The 17,086-nt window shown below is 45.9% G+C and overlaps 3 protein-coding genes across 3 annotated transcripts; 2 read left to right on the top strand and 1 right to left on the bottom strand.

Annotated features, from left to right (window-relative positions):
• Nucleotides 1-53: 53 nt before the first annotated feature.
• On the bottom strand, nucleotides 54-5,679 carry I302_106083 (uncharacterized protein; the record flags this gene model as incomplete). The annotated part of the gene is made up of 27 exons (XM_065870196.1): nucleotides 54-204; nucleotides 273-362; nucleotides 439-622; nucleotides 687-712; nucleotides 778-920; nucleotides 1,006-1,239; nucleotides 1,299-1,342; nucleotides 1,403-1,517; nucleotides 1,580-1,725; nucleotides 1,784-1,796; nucleotides 1,852-1,925; nucleotides 1,985-2,099; nucleotides 2,165-2,248; nucleotides 2,317-2,565; nucleotides 2,624-2,845; nucleotides 2,910-3,039; nucleotides 3,102-3,428; nucleotides 3,481-3,526; nucleotides 3,581-3,598; nucleotides 3,659-3,716; nucleotides 3,775-3,892; nucleotides 3,951-4,241; nucleotides 4,301-4,506; nucleotides 4,570-4,679; nucleotides 4,737-4,778; nucleotides 4,849-5,378; nucleotides 5,459-5,679. 27 exons carry the CDS (start codon nucleotides 5,677-5,679, stop codon nucleotides 54-56), a joined length of 3,987 nt encoding a protein of 1,328 aa, XP_065726268.1.
• Nucleotides 5,680-6,297: 618 nt separating this feature from the next.
• Nucleotides 6,298-12,243, top strand: I302_106082 (uncharacterized protein; the record flags this gene model as incomplete). Its single annotated transcript, XM_065870195.1, has 24 exons — nucleotides 6,298-6,441; nucleotides 6,532-6,744; nucleotides 6,797-6,909; nucleotides 6,974-7,043; nucleotides 7,097-7,242; nucleotides 7,305-7,402; nucleotides 7,454-7,536; nucleotides 7,596-7,790; nucleotides 7,844-8,255; nucleotides 8,307-8,400; nucleotides 8,452-8,767; nucleotides 8,826-9,044; nucleotides 9,103-9,267; nucleotides 9,328-9,669; nucleotides 9,731-9,920; nucleotides 9,975-10,087; nucleotides 10,145-10,321; nucleotides 10,388-10,624; nucleotides 10,700-10,978; nucleotides 11,033-11,149; nucleotides 11,205-11,425; nucleotides 11,486-11,613; nucleotides 11,671-11,956; nucleotides 12,117-12,243. The coding sequence occupies 24 exons, from the start codon at nucleotides 6,298-6,300 to the stop codon at nucleotides 12,241-12,243; spliced, it is 4,485 nt and encodes a 1,494-aa protein (XP_065726267.1).
• Nucleotides 12,244-12,846: 603 nt separating this feature from the next.
• I302_106081 (uncharacterized protein) lies at nucleotides 12,847-16,175 on the top strand (the record flags this gene model as incomplete). Its single annotated transcript, XM_065870194.1, has 10 exons — nucleotides 12,847-14,049; nucleotides 14,139-14,278; nucleotides 14,338-14,458; nucleotides 14,521-14,682; nucleotides 14,744-14,797; nucleotides 14,848-15,021; nucleotides 15,072-15,273; nucleotides 15,330-15,638; nucleotides 15,700-15,821; nucleotides 15,873-16,175. 10 exons carry the CDS (start codon nucleotides 12,847-12,849, stop codon nucleotides 16,173-16,175), a joined length of 2,790 nt encoding a protein of 929 aa, XP_065726266.1.
• Nucleotides 16,176-17,086: the final 911 nt, after the last annotated feature.

Raw genomic sequence — 17,086 nt, 5'->3', positions numbered from 1 at the left:
GCATTCATATAACTATTTTCATAAAATATCTGAACTACCGTCCTTTTCTCCACCTAGTATCCCGAAGGTCTAGCTACACTCGTATCATAAGCCCTGATCAACCTAGTCTGATCCTGCTCGTTAGTCTCCGTTTGGGAAAAGGCAAATCCACGTTGTCTTCGCATACGTTGAGTGGCTCGTACTTTCTTGATTGCCTTTTGGAATCTACAAGGTTCACCAATCACATGAGGATCTGATCACATGCTTGTTTCATGGATGAGAAGGAGACTCACTGTTCCTGTCTTGGTCTGTAATCTGATAAATTGAATTTCTGGATCTCCTGAACGATATGATAAGACGTAGGATGGTATGTCCTCGAATAGCTATCGCGTAAGACCCTCAGCAATCAGCAACTCTCGACCAATAGGTGGGCTAGTATTTGACAGATGGGTCACTCACTACTTCCATACGTAGTCCCTTAGAAGACAAACAACAGGGAACAAGACGAGACAGAAGTAGAATGCCGCATCTGCCCATAATCTCGGTACGATCCCTTTGTAATCTAGTGAGAAATTCAGAAGTGGAGCGATGATGGCATAGAGAGGTAGGGCGACCATGGTGAATACGAAAGAACCGGGGATGGCTAATTTACGGGGACAATAAGTATATACAGTTCTAACTGAATCTGAGATACGGTGGAAACTCACCAGCAAGAGTATATTTCGTCCATACGCTACAACGACAAACAAGGCGACGTCAGCTTAGTTACTGGCATGGAACACGAGAAACATAGCTTACTCTGATATCAAAGCTGCTTTTCCCAGCACCGTCAAGAGAACTGCAAGGTACAAGGTCGTACCCCATACCCATAAACCAGAGTTTTTGCCATCCGACGCAATGAGGTCATTGTAAAATACCAACACCGAGAAGAGGAATAGGACCTAAACATATCACCAAGTGATTAGTCAACAGCTCAACAGAGTATGGCGGGATAGACGGTGAAGAGAGAGAGGAACAGACACTCACAACACTATGGTAAAAAGCATTCCCCACCCAATAGAAAAACCTCACAGGAGTGAAGAAATGGTTCGTTTGACCCAACTGATACAATTGCGGATACCTATCCAACATTCTGGCAGAGACGAATTGATCGAATATACCAATCACCAACGGCGGTAAGATCGTGAAGATGACATTGTAATATGACATTGACCATCCTTCGAATGAGATTTGTCCAGAGAAATCGTTGAACCATGAGTACTGTATATTCCATTAGCTTGATTCCTCAATGGCTGCCAAAGTAGCTAAATACGACATACCCAGAAGAGTGTCAAGGCGAATGTGATGTTCTTGTAGAATGAGTCTGTTCGACCATATCATCAGTACTCAGTCCGCCAACAACAGTGGAAAGGAAGCAACATACACAAGATCAATTTCGTCAACCTCTGATAACTCCAAGAACCATGGACCAATAACAACTTCCTCAAAAACCTGAATTGCGAAATGGCAACATCGGCAGATCGAGCCGCTTGCAAACCCTGTTCAAGGTCAATGTCAGTTGATCGCAACACTTTCATTACCTGAGGATCAGACAACTCACCTCTACACCCGATATACCAACGCCCACATGGGCAGCTTGGATCATACTGACGTCGTTCGCACCGTCCCCAATAGCAAGTAGGGGCGCATCGGTGCTTTTCTTGACTAATTTGACAACGAGAGCCTTCTGAAGGGGGGATACTCGACCTGGTAAAGGATAAGATTAGTAAACTGCGGATATGATAGAGAGATACTGTCAACGTACAGCAGATGACAGCCTAAGGAGCATAGGAGAATCAGCATATATCCCGTTTCTGAGTTTGTCCGACTCACCTTGCACATCACAGCTAATTCAAGGAAAACATCGGCGCAATCTTTCTCCAAAGCGTATGTCAAACTCTTCCCATCTACAAACAATCATCATCAGCTTGCGCGCGGCAAACATCCCATGCAAGCTGAGACATACCAATGATCAAGGCTAGCTCTTCGACATCACCGCCCATCCTCTGGTTCTTGATAGCGAAGAGACGTTTGTTAAGCAATTCAGAAGTCTCGGTAGCAGTCTCGGTATTGATTATGACCTATGGAATGAAGATTGGATCATTAGCCCCGGAAACGAATATACGCTATCGTGTAGTAGACATACCAGATTCATCGATTCAGAGATCAATCGACAAGACAGACCGATGTTGATAGCTGTCTCTTGTCGATCTCCAGTCAAGACCCATATCTATAAACCACATCACATCAGCTGCGTTCCCGGACGATGATGTTATGTTCGATCTCATCCCAGCTCACCTTAATACCAGCCTGTTGTAAGGTATGGATAGCGTCCGGTACCCCATCCTGGAGTTTGTCCTCGATAGCGGTCGCACCGAGCAACACCAAGTTCTGTTCAATGACTTCTGCAGCTTTATCCAGTGCTTCTGCTCGACCATGCATTTGAGCAGCGGCATGATCGTACATCATTGACCATTTCGCATATTCATCTTCTGATATTTCTCGGTAGGCCAGACACAGAGTTCGAAGACCTTCAGTCGCGTAATCCTAAGCGGCACGAGGTATCAGCTTTTACTCATATCACTAATCTGGCTGCCAAACTTACTTCAAGATGTACCAAAGTAGATTCCGTCAATTCTTGGTCAGGAGCTAATCTCTCGAAGATCACTGTATCTGCTCCTTTGGTGTACAACTTGATTCGCCCGTCAGGGCCTCGTACAACTGTCGACATCCTCTTACGAGACGAGTTAAATTCGCAGACGTTTAAAACTTCGTACTCTTCAGATTGACCGTTGACATCGATAAACACAGATTTAGGTTTTCGTGTCTGTCGAGCATTGTGGTCAGCTAAACGTGACGACAGACCAATACTGCTCATGAAGCTAACTTACATGGAATCGATATCCCAACATCTCAGCACCAGAGACGAGAGCAGCTTCATCAGGACTCGAGGCTTGATATACCATTCTACCCTCCCTCTCTTCCGGAATGACAGTATGACATACGGAGAGGAGAGACAAGCTGTACAAGATATTCAGCATATTATTCTAGCATACGAGATCGAAGGATCGAAAAACACTCACAACTCCCTCAAAGTAGCACCTTCTTCACTATCTTCCATGCACCTTTGCCTGAGCGTTTCGAAAGTCTTTTGACCCATTTCTCGCTTATTGTCATCAACCGTCTGAGCATACATCGTACCGAAGACAGAACATTCTCGAAATTCCATTTCGTTTCGCGTCAAAGTTCCAGTCTTATCGGAGAAGATGTAGGCTATCTGACCTAATTCCTCGACTAAAGATGATGTTCGACATAGAGCTGGAGTGTCGGTGGGAGCGTAATACATGTCCAGATCCGAATTGATGAGAGAGGCTTGTTGGAATTTAACAACTTCCATTGTCATGATCAATCTATAAAAGTGTCAGCTTGAATGATAGAAGGGGCTAGAGAAGCTGCACCTACGATATGGGGATCAAGTTGTTGTACAAAATGATAAATGTCAAGAGGTCTAGAGAAAAGCGTCAGCATCCACGTCGTCATTCACTTTGGTAATCCAGCGAACCTTCGATAAATTGCCGAGCTGTGCGAAAGTCCGTCAGCGAGCTGCATTTCAGTGACACATTCCAAGAGAGAAGCTCACCTTTGTTCGGTCTTTCGCCTGCCAACCGCAGGTACCAGCTCTTATTGTTGAAGAAAGCCTAAGACACTCATTCGTCAGCCACAGGGCGAACAGTCTGCGTCTGATAGCTAACTTACCGTCCTAATGCTACCTCCAATGGTAGAGACCAATGATAAGATGAGCAATAATACGAAAAGATACAAGATCTGCCTGTTAACCTGTCTTTCTACAGCAGTTCGTTTGACGGGCGCATCACTATCCATGAGCTAGAATCAGCATAATCAATCTCGGGTTGCTAGAACTCAATACCTACGTAGCATTTCGCATCAATTTCGTCTCATGGCCCGCATTGACGACAACACCATAAACCCATTCCGTGTTTCTCAGCTGAGCACCACGGAGTAACATTTGATTAGGCCCAACGGGAATTTTGGTAGGAGCGGATCCTGGGTGAGTGGACGAGAGATGGAAGGTACCGTCGTAAGTGTATAAAGATGAATTAGGAGCTTCGGAAAGGAGATGACCTCGGAGAAGGGAGACTGCCTGAGGGTTGGTGAGAGTCGCTGTGGAGGGGTGGGATTGTTTGATCTTTAAATTGGTCTCTCTGCGTGTCATCCGCAATGTCAATTAGGAGCTGGCAAGAGAGAGTGAATGAAGACGTACCCATCCAGATTGGCCGTTTCTATATAACATAAGCCCTCAGGTTCACTACTGCTCAATAAAACCACATCTGCAGGTATAAAGGCGTTTGCCTCCAATCTGACAATATCTCCAACACGTATCCTCCTCCATGGTCTAGGTTGAAATGCCTGATTGATGAGCACTTGAGCTATACTGTTGTTGAGCGACCGATCGGAAGCATGCCGTTTCTGGTAGGTACAAAGCAATGTTCAGCATCCTTCACAGGGTTTGCAATTGTCAATAAAACATACTAGATCTTCCTTGATCTCTTTGAAAGCACTCGCTATCAATACCACTGCAAGGGGTACAATAGTCGTGTATCGACCAGTAGGAGATACATTTGGTACTTGTTGAATGATAGCTGTATATTCATTTGGTCAGCTACCATACGTAAAAATGAGAGATCGAGCCAACTGACCAGTAAACAAGAAGAACAGATTTGCAGATCTGGAAAATTCGGCTGCAACATATCGAAGTATCAGCCATCGTCGCAAAGAGATTGCAGAGCCTTGGAGAAGCAAGCTGCTTACCAAACAAGAACTTTGGCAAGAAGGTTATCGGACCATATTTCCCAGTAGTCACTGAGTTCTTCTCATAACCTTTTACTCTATTTCCTTCCGCATCATTCAAAGCTATCTCTCGAGGCACACCATCGAATTTCCCTCTTCGTCCTAACATCTTGTTCAACCCGAATGTCCAATCCACATCCGTCAGATGATCCTCCCTTATTCTCTGCCATCTTGATCGTTTTTTCTGGGCTGAGTATGGCCCCGATCCAGGAGCAGAGAATGAATATGCCGATGGTCCTTCCATATCATCATCGAATGGATCCCCTCCACCTAGTCCATATGCTTTTGATGCTGATGAAGAGGGGTGATACTGCTTATCATCTGGTGGTCCGGCAAACCCTGCGGGTACAGCTCCGGATTGAGCTAAAGGCATATGTGATTCTAGTAAAGAAGGGTCTGAACGTCCGAATGAACGGTTCACATTGACCGTTGAGGACGACTGAGGGGCCATATAGCCACTGGGCTGTCCACCTCCTCCGTATTCGTCGTCACTAGCAGTAAAGGTACATATTAGCTTCAACAATGTCGGGCCTACCTAGCTGAGGATAATCATCCGTATGCAAGCACTTACTCGTCAAAGAATGGGTCTAGAGCATAACCTTGCTGAGGCTTACCTGAACCTACTCCAGCACTAGCTCTAGATCCTTGACTATAAGGTGTTGCTCCTGATGGACTAAACAGATTTGGCTCGTCATCTCCGAAAGGATCATCCTGTGTTGTTTGTTGATTGGGATGAGGATGTGGGTTGTCCGACAGTAAATCGTCGAATGGGTTTTGCTGTTGACGCGACATGGCGTCGAAGTGCCTGTGAGTATACCAAGACAGCTATGTATGATCTGATCTACTAGTTGCAAGTCAAGAGCCAACGGTGTTGTTCGTTGTAAGTGGTAAGTTAATGTTGGGTTTGGGAGCTGAAGCTGTGAAGTATGTATAGGTATAGGTGAGCTGCGAAGGACAACAAAGTAGACGCGATGATATGCTGGGTGGTGACGACCGTCAAGTGTCTCTTACATAACCGAGATGCATACATACTACTGGTATCAATCATATCAGCCAAACATATGCCACGTCATTTTGGCCACGTGCGTGCAAGGATAGAAAGGTAAACAAACAAAGCAGAGGTGAGATTAAGGACGCGTCTGATCGGTATCGTATGTCAACCAAAAGCAAAATAACAGTACATTCCATCTCTCCTACTACTGTATAGATAAATATAGATGGTAGATGGGTATCATCAACCATAGCCTTTCCCTCTTTCCTCATCTCAACCTCACTAGATCATCAATACTAATCAGCACAGCAGTATCACTCAACCGACTCCGCCCGACAACTCCTCTAATCTCACTGCAACCACTCACTCGCCATCACCTTCGACATCTCACCACTGGTCCAACAAATCACTCACCCACCATGTCAGACAGTGAATCCGATGGCTTTGTCATCGATGATGGAGGAAGCGAATCAGAGGGTTACATCCAGCCCACCAAGGCTAAAAAGCCAGCAGCAGAGAAGAAGGCTCCAGCTAAGAAAGCGGCTGCTCCCAAAGCTCCCAAAGTGAGAATTCCTTCTTGCCTATACACCAGAGTATGCTGAGGAGAAAGGAGAGAGGAATAGTAGGAAGCTGACGTGAGATATATTCCAAAGGCACCAGCAGCTAAGAAAGCTACCACCAAGAAAACTCCTCTCGCTTCCAAGAACCTACCTAACGATTCCATCTCAGAAGATGACTTTGAAATGGCAGATTCACCTGTGAAGCCAAAGGCCAAAGTTGTAGAAGAGGATGAGGAAGACTTTGGAGCTGGACCAAGTCTCGCTGCTCCTGCAAACAAGAAGAGTGCAAGTGAAGTATATCAAAAGGTGAGTCTTGGCGTTATGCATGTTGCGACTTCAGCTTATTCCTTCTGTTTAGCTATCGCAAAGAGAGCACGTCTTGAAACGTCCCGATACGTATATCGGTTCCGTAGAAGCTATCTCACAAAAGATGTGGGTGTTTGATGAAGAGTCAAAGGGGATGATTTATAGGTGGGTAGGCTATCAGCATCAGGCTGAGAGTTTTCGTGCCCAAGCTGACGAGATCTCGTTTTAGGGACATCACATTTGTACCTGGTTTCCTCAAGATCTTTGACGAGATTCTAGTCAATGCAGCAGATAATAAAGTGAGCTTGCTTCCACCTTGCTAGCTCGTGCCAACAGCTGACATTTCCTGCAGATCAACGACCCTAGTATGGACTCTATCAAGGTCACGATAGACCGAGAGAAGAACACCATATCCGTCTACAACAATGGTAAAGGTATTCCTGTAGAAATGCACAAGAAGGAAGGTGTTATGATTCCGGAACTCATCTTTGGTCATCTGTAAGTTGGCCAACTCTTGGTGTAGAAATCTTCTAACTGAGCTGACAATAGATTGGCCACAGACTTGCGGGTAGTAACTTCGATGATGATCAGAAGAAGCTGACTGGTGGTCGTAACGGTTATGGTGCCAAGTTGGCCAATATTTACTCTACCGAATTCAGTCAGTGCGATCCATCATCATCTCTAGAGTATGTGCTGACCTCATAATCAGTCGTCGAGACCGCCGATAAAGTCAATGGCAAGAAGTACAAGCAAGTCTTCTCGAATAATATGGACAAGAAAGGTTCTCCAAAGGTACGTTGATTTCTTCAGGCTTACCTCCCAAAGCTGACGAGGATATCCTTGTTGATCAGATCACTGAGAACAAGAAAGGGGAAGAATGGACTAAAATCACTTTCACTCCTGATCTACCTCGATTTGGTATGACTGGTATCGACGATGACACCAATGCTTTGTTGATGAAGCGAGTATACGATATGGCTGGTACTGTCAAAGATATCAAGGTGTTCTTGAACGATGAGCGACTAAAGATCAAGGGTTTCAAGCAGGTGAGTATCCCATAGGAAATGTAGAATAATTCAATTACTGACGTTGTGAGCAGTACGTCGAGATGTATGTAAATTCGCCTAGTGCCTCAACGTCAGCCGAAGGTGCTGCCATGAACAAGCCTCCTCTCGTATACGAAGTCGTCAACAAACGATGGGAAATCGCATTTACCCTATCAGAAGGAGAAATGAAACAGGTTTCTTTCGCAAACTCCATCGCCACAACCAAAGGTGGTACCCACGTCGATATGGTCTCCACACAGCTAGCGAACAAATTGATGGACCAAATCAAGAAGAAGAACAAGGCTGCTCCGGTCAAACCCTTCCAGGTCAAGAACCATATGTGGATCTTTGTCAATGCTCTTGTCGAAAATCCCGCTTTCGACTCCCAAACCAAAGAGAATCTTACGCTCAAGTCATCTGCTTTTGGAAGTAAATGTGATCTTTCGGAGGATTTCATCAAGAAAGGTAAGTTAATTCAGCTTGATGGGTCAAGTGAATAGCTGACAACGCGCGAAGTGGCTAAAACTGGTATCATCGACAACGTGCTAAGTTGGGCTCGATTCAAGCAAGATCAGATCATGAAGAAAACGGATGGTGCTAAGCGAAGTCGGTGAGTAGGCATAGTCCCGTATATTTGAGCGTGAAGTTGACCATTGTTCAGAGTTGGTGGTATCGTCAAGCTTGAAGATGCAAACCATGCTGGAGGAAGAAACGCCAAGAACTGTACCTTGATCCTGACAGAAGGAGATTCCGCCAAGGCTTTAGCTGTATCTGGTTTGGCTGTCGTCGGTCGAGACGAATATGGTGTTTTCCCTCTAAGAGGTAAATTATTGAACGTCCGAGAAGCTGGTCACGACCAGATTATCAAGAACGTCGAACTTCAGCACATCAAACAAATTCTGGGTCTGAAACACAAAGAAACCTACACGACGACTGACAGTTTGCGATATGGTCATTTGATGATCATGACCGATCAGGTGAGTCACCGGTTCGTCTCGATCTCAGGTTTACTTGCGCTAATGGGTGCTCCAACAGGATCACGATGGTTCCCATATCAAAGGTCTTCTTATTAATTTCCTCGAACACTCTTACCCGTCTCTTCTCAAGATCCCTAATTTCCTTCTGGAATTCATCACCCCTATCGTGAAAGTATGGAAGGGTAAGCAAGAGCATACCTTCTATACCATGCCTCAGTACGAGGAATGGAAAGCTGCGAACAATGACGGTCGAGGTTGGGATTCTAAGTACTACAAGGTAAGCGATGGTAGTCAATAATTACAAACAGGAGCTGCAAGTTAATCAATAGATTTAGGGTTTGGGTACGAGTGACTCCAAAGATGCTCAGAAATACTTCGCCGATCTCGATCGACATCGACTAGCTTTCGATACCCTCAAGACTGAAGATAGAGGCCTCATCGATATGGCTTTCAGCAAGAAGAAGGCAGATGATCGTAAAGAATGGCTTCGACAGTTCAAAGTGAGTCGATCGTTGCCTCTGCGATCGTTCGAATCATTTCGTTGAGCCTCTCCTCCATAGCCCGGTACTTTCCTTGACCATGATACCGATGTTATCCCAATTTCCGATTTCGTCAACAAGGAACTTATCCTTTTCTCCATGGCGGACAACTTGCGATCTATTCCATCAGTTGCAGATGGTCTAAAACCTGGTCAACGAAAAGTCATGTTCGCTACCTTCAAGCGAAATCTTACCAAAGAAATCAAGGTAGCGCAATTGGTCGGTTACGTTTCTGAGAAGACTGCGTACCACCATGGTGAACAGTCCTTGGCATCTACCATTGTCGGTCTGGCTCAAACTTTCGTCGGAAGTAATAATATCAACCTGCTATCGCCCAACGGTCAATTCGGTACTCGTCTTTCAGTGAGTGACACAACCATACATCTGCCTCACAACATACAGAGCTGATGTTCCGATGTAACAGGGTGGTAAAGATGCTGCCAGTCCTCGTTATATTTACACTGCTATCCCTCGAATGACCCGAGCCATCTTCCATCCTGCTGATGAAGGTCTTCTCAGCTACCTCATCGAAGAAGGTATGAGTATTGAGCCAGATTACTACCTTCCTACTGTACCTTTGGTGTTGATTAATGGTGCGGATGGTATCGGTACTGGTAAGCTGATTTCTGGATTCTATTTAAACACAAGCTGACCTACGTTGATGACAGGTTGGAGTACTTCTATTCCTAATTACAACCCTACTCAAATCGTTGAGAATCTGCGTCGACTCATGAAAGGCGAAGAGCAAGAGAAGATGAACCCTTGGTTCAGAGGTTTCAAGGTGAGTCAGAGAAAAAGTACATGCAGAAATTAGCTTGGAGCTGATATGCGTTGACAGGGTTCCATCGAGCGAATAGACCAAGACAAATACAAGGTTAGCGGTATTATTGAGAAGATCGACGACAAGACGATCGAGATTACCGAATTGCCGATCCGAAAATGGACCCAAGACTTCAAGGAGATGATTGAGGAGATGACTACTGGTAATGGTGACAAAGTTCCTGCTACTATAAAGGTGAGTAACAACATCAGCAACAAACATGGCTTCACCGGCTCCAATGCTGATGAGTTGCGTTTATAGGATTACGAAGAACATCACACCGAATCTACCGTCCACTTCAAGCTTCACTTGACTGAAGCCAACATGAAAGCTGCTGAGGAAGAAGGTCTGGAGAAGCGATTCAAAATGACTACTACACTTAGTACCGGTAATATGGTCTGTTTTGATCTCAACGGAAAGATCAGGAAGTATGCAAATGCAGAAGACATCTTATCCGACTTCTACGGCAAACGTCTGGAATATTATGGTCTCAGGAAGGTCAGTTCTGTTTCCGGATTCCTGCTCCAGCATGAGGAGAGATGGAGATGAAAGCTGACGCTGATCGGTTTTTAGCAATGGCTCGCCGATGAATTGAATAAACAATTCGAGAAACTCTCCAACCAGGCTCGATTTGTCCAGATGATCATCAACAAGGAACTCAACGTCAACAACAAAAAGAAGGCTGTCATTGTCGATGAGTTGAGAGCTTTGAAATTCCGACCTTTCCCTAAGAAGGTTCAAGCTAAAGATGCCGGGGAGACTGAAGCGGCTCTTGAAGAAGAGGAAGAGGGTATGGCGAGTGATTATGATTACTTGTTGGGTATGGCTATCTGGAGTTTGACTGTTGAAAAGGTGAGTATCGGCGTGGACTAACCCAATAGACCATCTGCTGACATTTCATAATAGGTCAACAAACTTCTCGCTGAAAGAGATGCGAAGGAGGGAGAACTCATCGAGCTTCTCAAATTGTCTCCCCAGGATATCTGGAACACCGACTTGGATAAATTCCTTGAGGAGTGGAACGTAAGTGCTTCTCGGCCCAATGTCATGAGTTCATCGTTGATCCAAGAATATACAGCTTTTATTGGAAAACGATGCTCTCGCTCTCAAAGGCTTGAAACCCAAAACCAAAGGTGCTATCAAAGCTGCTGCCAAGAAGAAGAAGCGAGCTGCAGGTGAAGATACGGATGATGAGGAAGATGACTTCAAGCCTAAAGCTGCGGCCAAACCTAGAGCTAAGCCTAAAGCTGCTGCGGCTAAGGCTTCACCTGTCAAGAAATCTCCTCCCAAGCGAGATAGGTAAGCTACTATCTTCGTGTACAGGAGCCAAGATGGACATGACTGATTGTATTGACTTAGCACAAACGTGTCGGACGAAGATGTGGATGTCAAGCCTCCTGCCAAGAAGCTAGCTGCTGCCAAACCCGCTGCTAAGCCAAAAGCTAAGATTGAGACGAAGATGGATCTTGATGACTCCGATGACGATAGTGAGCCCTATAATCATGATCAATACCATCATTGACTGACGGAACGCTGTCTTGTAGTGTACACCGTCCCTTCGTCTAAAGCCACACTCAGTACTGCGGTGACAAAGACCAAGCCGGCGGCCAAAATGTCGATCGCAGATGATGAGTTAGAGAACACACCCATCAAACCCAAAGCCAAAGCTGCGCCAAAGAAAAAGCCAGCTGTGGTTTCCGATGGCGATTCGGATGTCGATATAATTCCTCCTAAACCTGCTGCCGCTAGTAAAGCCAAGAAGGCACCTGCAGCAAAGGCTAAGAAGGTTAAAGAGGAGTCTGAAGAATCTGCATCGGAGTTCGATGATTCGTGAGTCCCCTTTTTCCTCCCTCCTCCCTCCTCCCTCCCTTCCTGCCTTGCTTCCTTGCTTCCTTGCTTCCTTGCTTCCTTGCTTCCTTGCTTCCTTGCTTCCTTGCGTCCTTCACTTCCGCGCTGTAGGATAGCTGATAACTTTGATTGGGATTGATAGACTGCTGGTAGATGATTTTGAACCTTCCCCCGTCGCACCTCGTAAGACAGCTCCTCGAGCTGGTAGGGGAGCGACCAAGAAAGCTGCTTATATCGAGATGTCAGATTTGGATGAAGATTCGGAGTAAGATGTTATTGATAGATGAGGGATCAAGGGATGTTCTTCTTTACTTTCCGTTTCGGGTTCTTTGTTCTTACTTTTATGGGATTTGTACGGTTTCTGTATGATATGATATGATCGACATGTGACTCATGATTTATGTGATAGTCGATAGCCTCTGATATTCAACTGATCGAGTGGGTTTGAAATAGATGGGGATCAGGAATGATCATTATACTGTAATCGGTGTGTGGTGTAGGGCGGATATCGCCGAAAAGGGGAACGGTACAGTTGCTTTTGTGGGGCCCATCGAAGAGTGTAGTGCAGCAAGATTATACCTGCAGCTGTCCATGTAAACCTCGTCCTGTCCTCCTCTCTCTCTCCTTTACTTGTTCCTCTTCTCTTCTCAACAGCATATCATGATACAGACTCTTCTTGTATCTCACATAAATCACACCATAGAAAGTATATACCACAGTAGCCAGACTTAGCTGTCCCTTAGGCATACTCCCACGCAGCCATTCAGCCCTGGACACCGGCCAGAACGCTGCCTCCTCCTCAACCTGTAACGACAATTTGGAATCTTCCATCAGCTCCCTCAGCCTTTCCGTCACTCCATCGATTACTCATCATGACCACTTCACCTTCTTCCATCCCCTCTTCACCCGTCAGTCTGACCCGCTCAACCAGTCTCTCAGCTCGAAAGACCTATTCTAGAAAGGCATCAGTCATAAGAGAAAAACGGAAAGCCGAGGCATTAGCAGAGGACACGGATAGTAGTGGTGATGAGATCATCGTTGGTCCCATAGGAGGTATCAGCAAGGGGAAGAATTTAGTCAAGGATGGATCACCGATATCGAAAAGAGGTAGAAGCAGTCAATCGTTAATGGAGATTGAAAAGCAATCTTCTCCTTTAATACGCAGTGCAGGATCTTCAAGTGCGAAACTCACGTCAGCTCGGAGTCTGCCTTCATCCCCTTCAGGCAGTAGGACGCCATCGCCTTCGCCTCCTCCCACCAAGAGATCAAAATCTAGCAATATAGTAGCTCAAACATCAAGAGCGGGCTCGACCCCACGTCCTCCTAAACTTCATCAATCAGCTTCAACTCCCAAAGTCGATATTCACCCTCCATCATCTTCGCCCCCTCTTCCTCCTGATGCTAGAGCACCTTCAACCCCACCTAGAAAACTACGATCACTCTCCAGGACGAATACTCCTCAAGGCTCCCCCTCGGCTTACGAGGAACTGTTCTCAGCTGTTTCCCCCAGGAAAGACTATTTCGATTCACCTGGTAAAGACGTCTCGCCCAATACGTTGGACGTCGGTAGACCCAAGTTGGGTAAACAAGGTGGAATGAGGAGGATGTTAACCAAGACTCAAAGTATGAGTGCTGTACCCATATCCTTATCCCCCTTGAAGCCGAGCCCCAACAAGGAGGATGACGAAGACGATAAGAGCTCTTTCGGCGGATCAATGACAAACTCTCCTTCTCAGCCTCCCCAACCTACAACTCCTTCCAGATCCCTTCTTCGTACCCAGTCTATGCCTGAATCTCCCTCGAAGTCCTCACCAAAGGTAACAGAGGGTACGAGCCTACTGGCAAACACCGCTCAAGCAAGTGGAAGTGGATCAGGAGGGAGAGCGAGGAGAACCTATGGAGGTAAACGATCGATGTTGGCTGAGGTGTCTCAGGGGGATCTTGATATTTCGAATGTCACCAAGGATGAGGTGGGGGCGGACGAGACTGCTCCGGAAACTAGTTATGCAGAACTGAGGAAGAAGTATGAGACGGATAATGATGAGGCGGGGAGTGGGTCGGGCAATTTGATGACTGTGAGTTCCTCTTCGGTCCCTATCTCTATGCCCTTCGCCTGCCTGTGTCAAAGATATCCATGGCGGCTGACGAGATATGGTATCACCAGGAATTGTTATTGGCCAGAGCACCTCAGACGGTATCTGACATGCGTTCGAAAGGGGAGAATAGGAGATTCATGGATGAGCTTTCATGTCTGATTGATGGGATTGTGGATCCGAGTATGGGGATGTCATTCAAGAGGACTAGGTGAGCTGGGTTGGGCGTAAAATCGATGCCGAAGCTCATAGAGTCGTGTGTATCTACAGCGCTATCGATATCCTTGAGAACATGCAAGATGAGAGTTGGTTAGCCAAGATGAATATATGTGGTCAGGTTGAGAAGGTCTGGGAAAGCTTCATGGAGGCTAGAGGGGACGAGCCTGACTTAGTGAGTCAGCTTCCAGTCTTACATCCAATGCCTTATTGAGAGCAAAGCTGACAGTGCTGAAGGCTATGGAAACTATCTGTATGCTCTTCTTAGCTACCTTGCAGGATGGAGTGGATCAAATACTGCAGATCGATGCAGAGAAGGTACTTGACTTGTTGTTGAGAAATCTGAAAGTCAGAGATGGACCTTTGGATGGGAATATAAAGGGGAAGGGTAACAATGCTGTGGGTCATTGTTTTACAACCCATGCTCGATAATTGAGATGAGAAGCTGAAGCCAGTATAGACACAGAAGATACGAAAGATCTTTTCGTCTCTCCACCCTGACCCCTCTATCAGTGTAGGTTCAGTCCCAATGACACAAATCGTTGAGCTGACATCTCCCTCTAGCCGAGCACGCGTTTGCTCGCTTCTATCACACTTGGTCGTATCTGCCAATCAAGCTCCTGGCACGAATACGGAACGGCTGTGAAGGATGGTCGTGTATTGGAAAAGATAGCAAAAAGCCTGAAAGCGGAAGTGAAGGTACTTGAAGATAGGTTCGATTTGCACGAGAAAGGATTGGTGAGTAGACTGTCTCCCAGGCAAGGATTTGAGCTGATGTATTTGGTCAGGAGCTACTACCTACCGAGAACCCACCTGATTTCGATCACATTTATGCTTTGCTACAAATCGTCGTAGTAACTATCAACAACGTTGATGAAGATTACTCGGAATCTGAGCAGATTCAGAAGGGCCTCATCGACGATTTTATGACCATCATCATTGCTGGTACTAGCCTTGTCCTGAATCAGGACGATATACCAACAGTCGAAAGTGAGTAGTATACAGGTCTTCAGACTGATATATGTTGCGCTGACAGATTTTGATAGTATCCCGTTGCGTCATACAATCCCTTCAGCTCCTCCTCCTGATCATTTCCAGTGACTCTTTAATCCGGGCAGCTCAGATTGTCAATACGCAAGGTGGTGTAACGAGTCTAGCCCGCTTGATACTGCACCGAACGCACTTCGTCCCCAGTACGAGTACGAGCTCATTAGGTGCAGATATACAGGATATCCAACAATCGGGAGCTAGTATCGAGATGGACGTGGAACAGGACCTTCTGCTTACGGTTGTGGGGGTACTCAGCCAATGTCTCCGATTGGGAGATGAGATGACGAGGATGATTGCTAGTACAAGTGAGCTGAATGACTCTTCTGAGCCACAGCGGAAGGATTGGTACCTAACTGTCATGTTCAGAAATCAATCCGACGTGTAAAGGCAAATACGGATGTCTACGAAAATGTCATTGTCTTGATCCATCATCTATCACTCATCACCTTTCAAAGATCTACGCGAGCTACCACTCTGACGATGAGAACGTAAGTTGACCCACGCTCAGGTAGTTGGATGGATACTGACGCAAGGTACAGATCTACACAAAAGCAACAACAGGATACCTAGCTTTGGTAATTTCAAAACTCCTTTCTTCTTCTCTCGGTAATACGCAAGAAGAAGACATGGGACCATTGCCTGGTGGAACAAAACGAGAGAAGTTAGAGGGATTGAGGGCCTCCTTGAGAGGATTGAAGTATGAAGTACATCAGAAACTCAGACGATCCCTGATGAAGAATAATGGTATACCGTCTGAAGAGGAGGAAGAGGATGATGATGAGGATGAGGACACGCAGGTGGCTTTGGATGGGTTGGAGAAGTTAATTGGGGAGTTGATTTGAGGGGCGGGGTTGTATTGTAATTATCATACATATATTTTTATATCTTGAGGGTGAGAAGCAGAGTGATATCTACGATGAGAAACATCTATCTATATTGTGTGTATGTATCGATTAGAGTGTGCTTGAGTTGTGAGTTGCACGAATGGGAGAGACGAGCGGTGAAGGGCTGAACGGCAGCTGACGGATGATGTAGGTCGAAGTACTAATGGACTACTTGACTTGCATCTACCCAGTACAGCGATTGAGGTGGTGCAGAAGCCAGAGAAACTTAGTTGGAAGGAAGTATCAGGATACCATGCTTCAGATACATGACTTTTTCGCAGATGGTTGTAGACTATGGATCATGCGACTCTTCTGATCGTTACACCAAATGCGAGCTACCCTGACACCCTATAGCAAGTATATGAGATTGAGGTGCATTTTGTAGATTGTGCAGTCTTAGATGTGCTGTGTCATAAGGTATGCGGGGGTAGTGCCACGCTCGTCCCTGCACGCGAGTGGTTGTACTCGGTAATGTCCCACAACGAGGTAGACGCGAATTTGATCTCTTTGATGGGATGATGTGTGTATGTGTGTGTGTGGATGAGCACTGCATTGATTTTGGGCTGTGACTTGGGTCAGAAGCAGTACCTGCTCAACGCGGTCGTTCATTGCTCTCGTGCTGCAGTTGGGTTGAATTGATGGTACTCTATAGCAAATGCAACCTACCTTGCCTATTCTCTCTCTCTCTCTCTCGGTTATGTCATTATGGTAATTTTCTCTAATGGTGGATTTATTCCCATTTCTCCGCAAACTCCGCGTGGTTTTACTACAGCAGTAAATTGCCGCTCATCATAGTAAACCCTGATCCCTTGTCCCATCATACCAATCCCATCCCTTTCTTGTAATTTAATTCTCTCATTTCTCGCTTT

The sequence above is a fragment of the Kwoniella bestiolae genome, chromosome 4 (genome assembly GCF_000512585.2).
Source record: "Kwoniella bestiolae CBS 10118 chromosome 4, complete sequence".
Taxonomy (NCBI): domain Eukaryota; kingdom Fungi; phylum Basidiomycota; class Tremellomycetes; order Tremellales; family Cryptococcaceae; genus Kwoniella; species Kwoniella bestiolae.
Note: the sequence above shows the minus strand (reverse complement) of the source record. Positions and strands in the feature narration are given on the sequence as shown.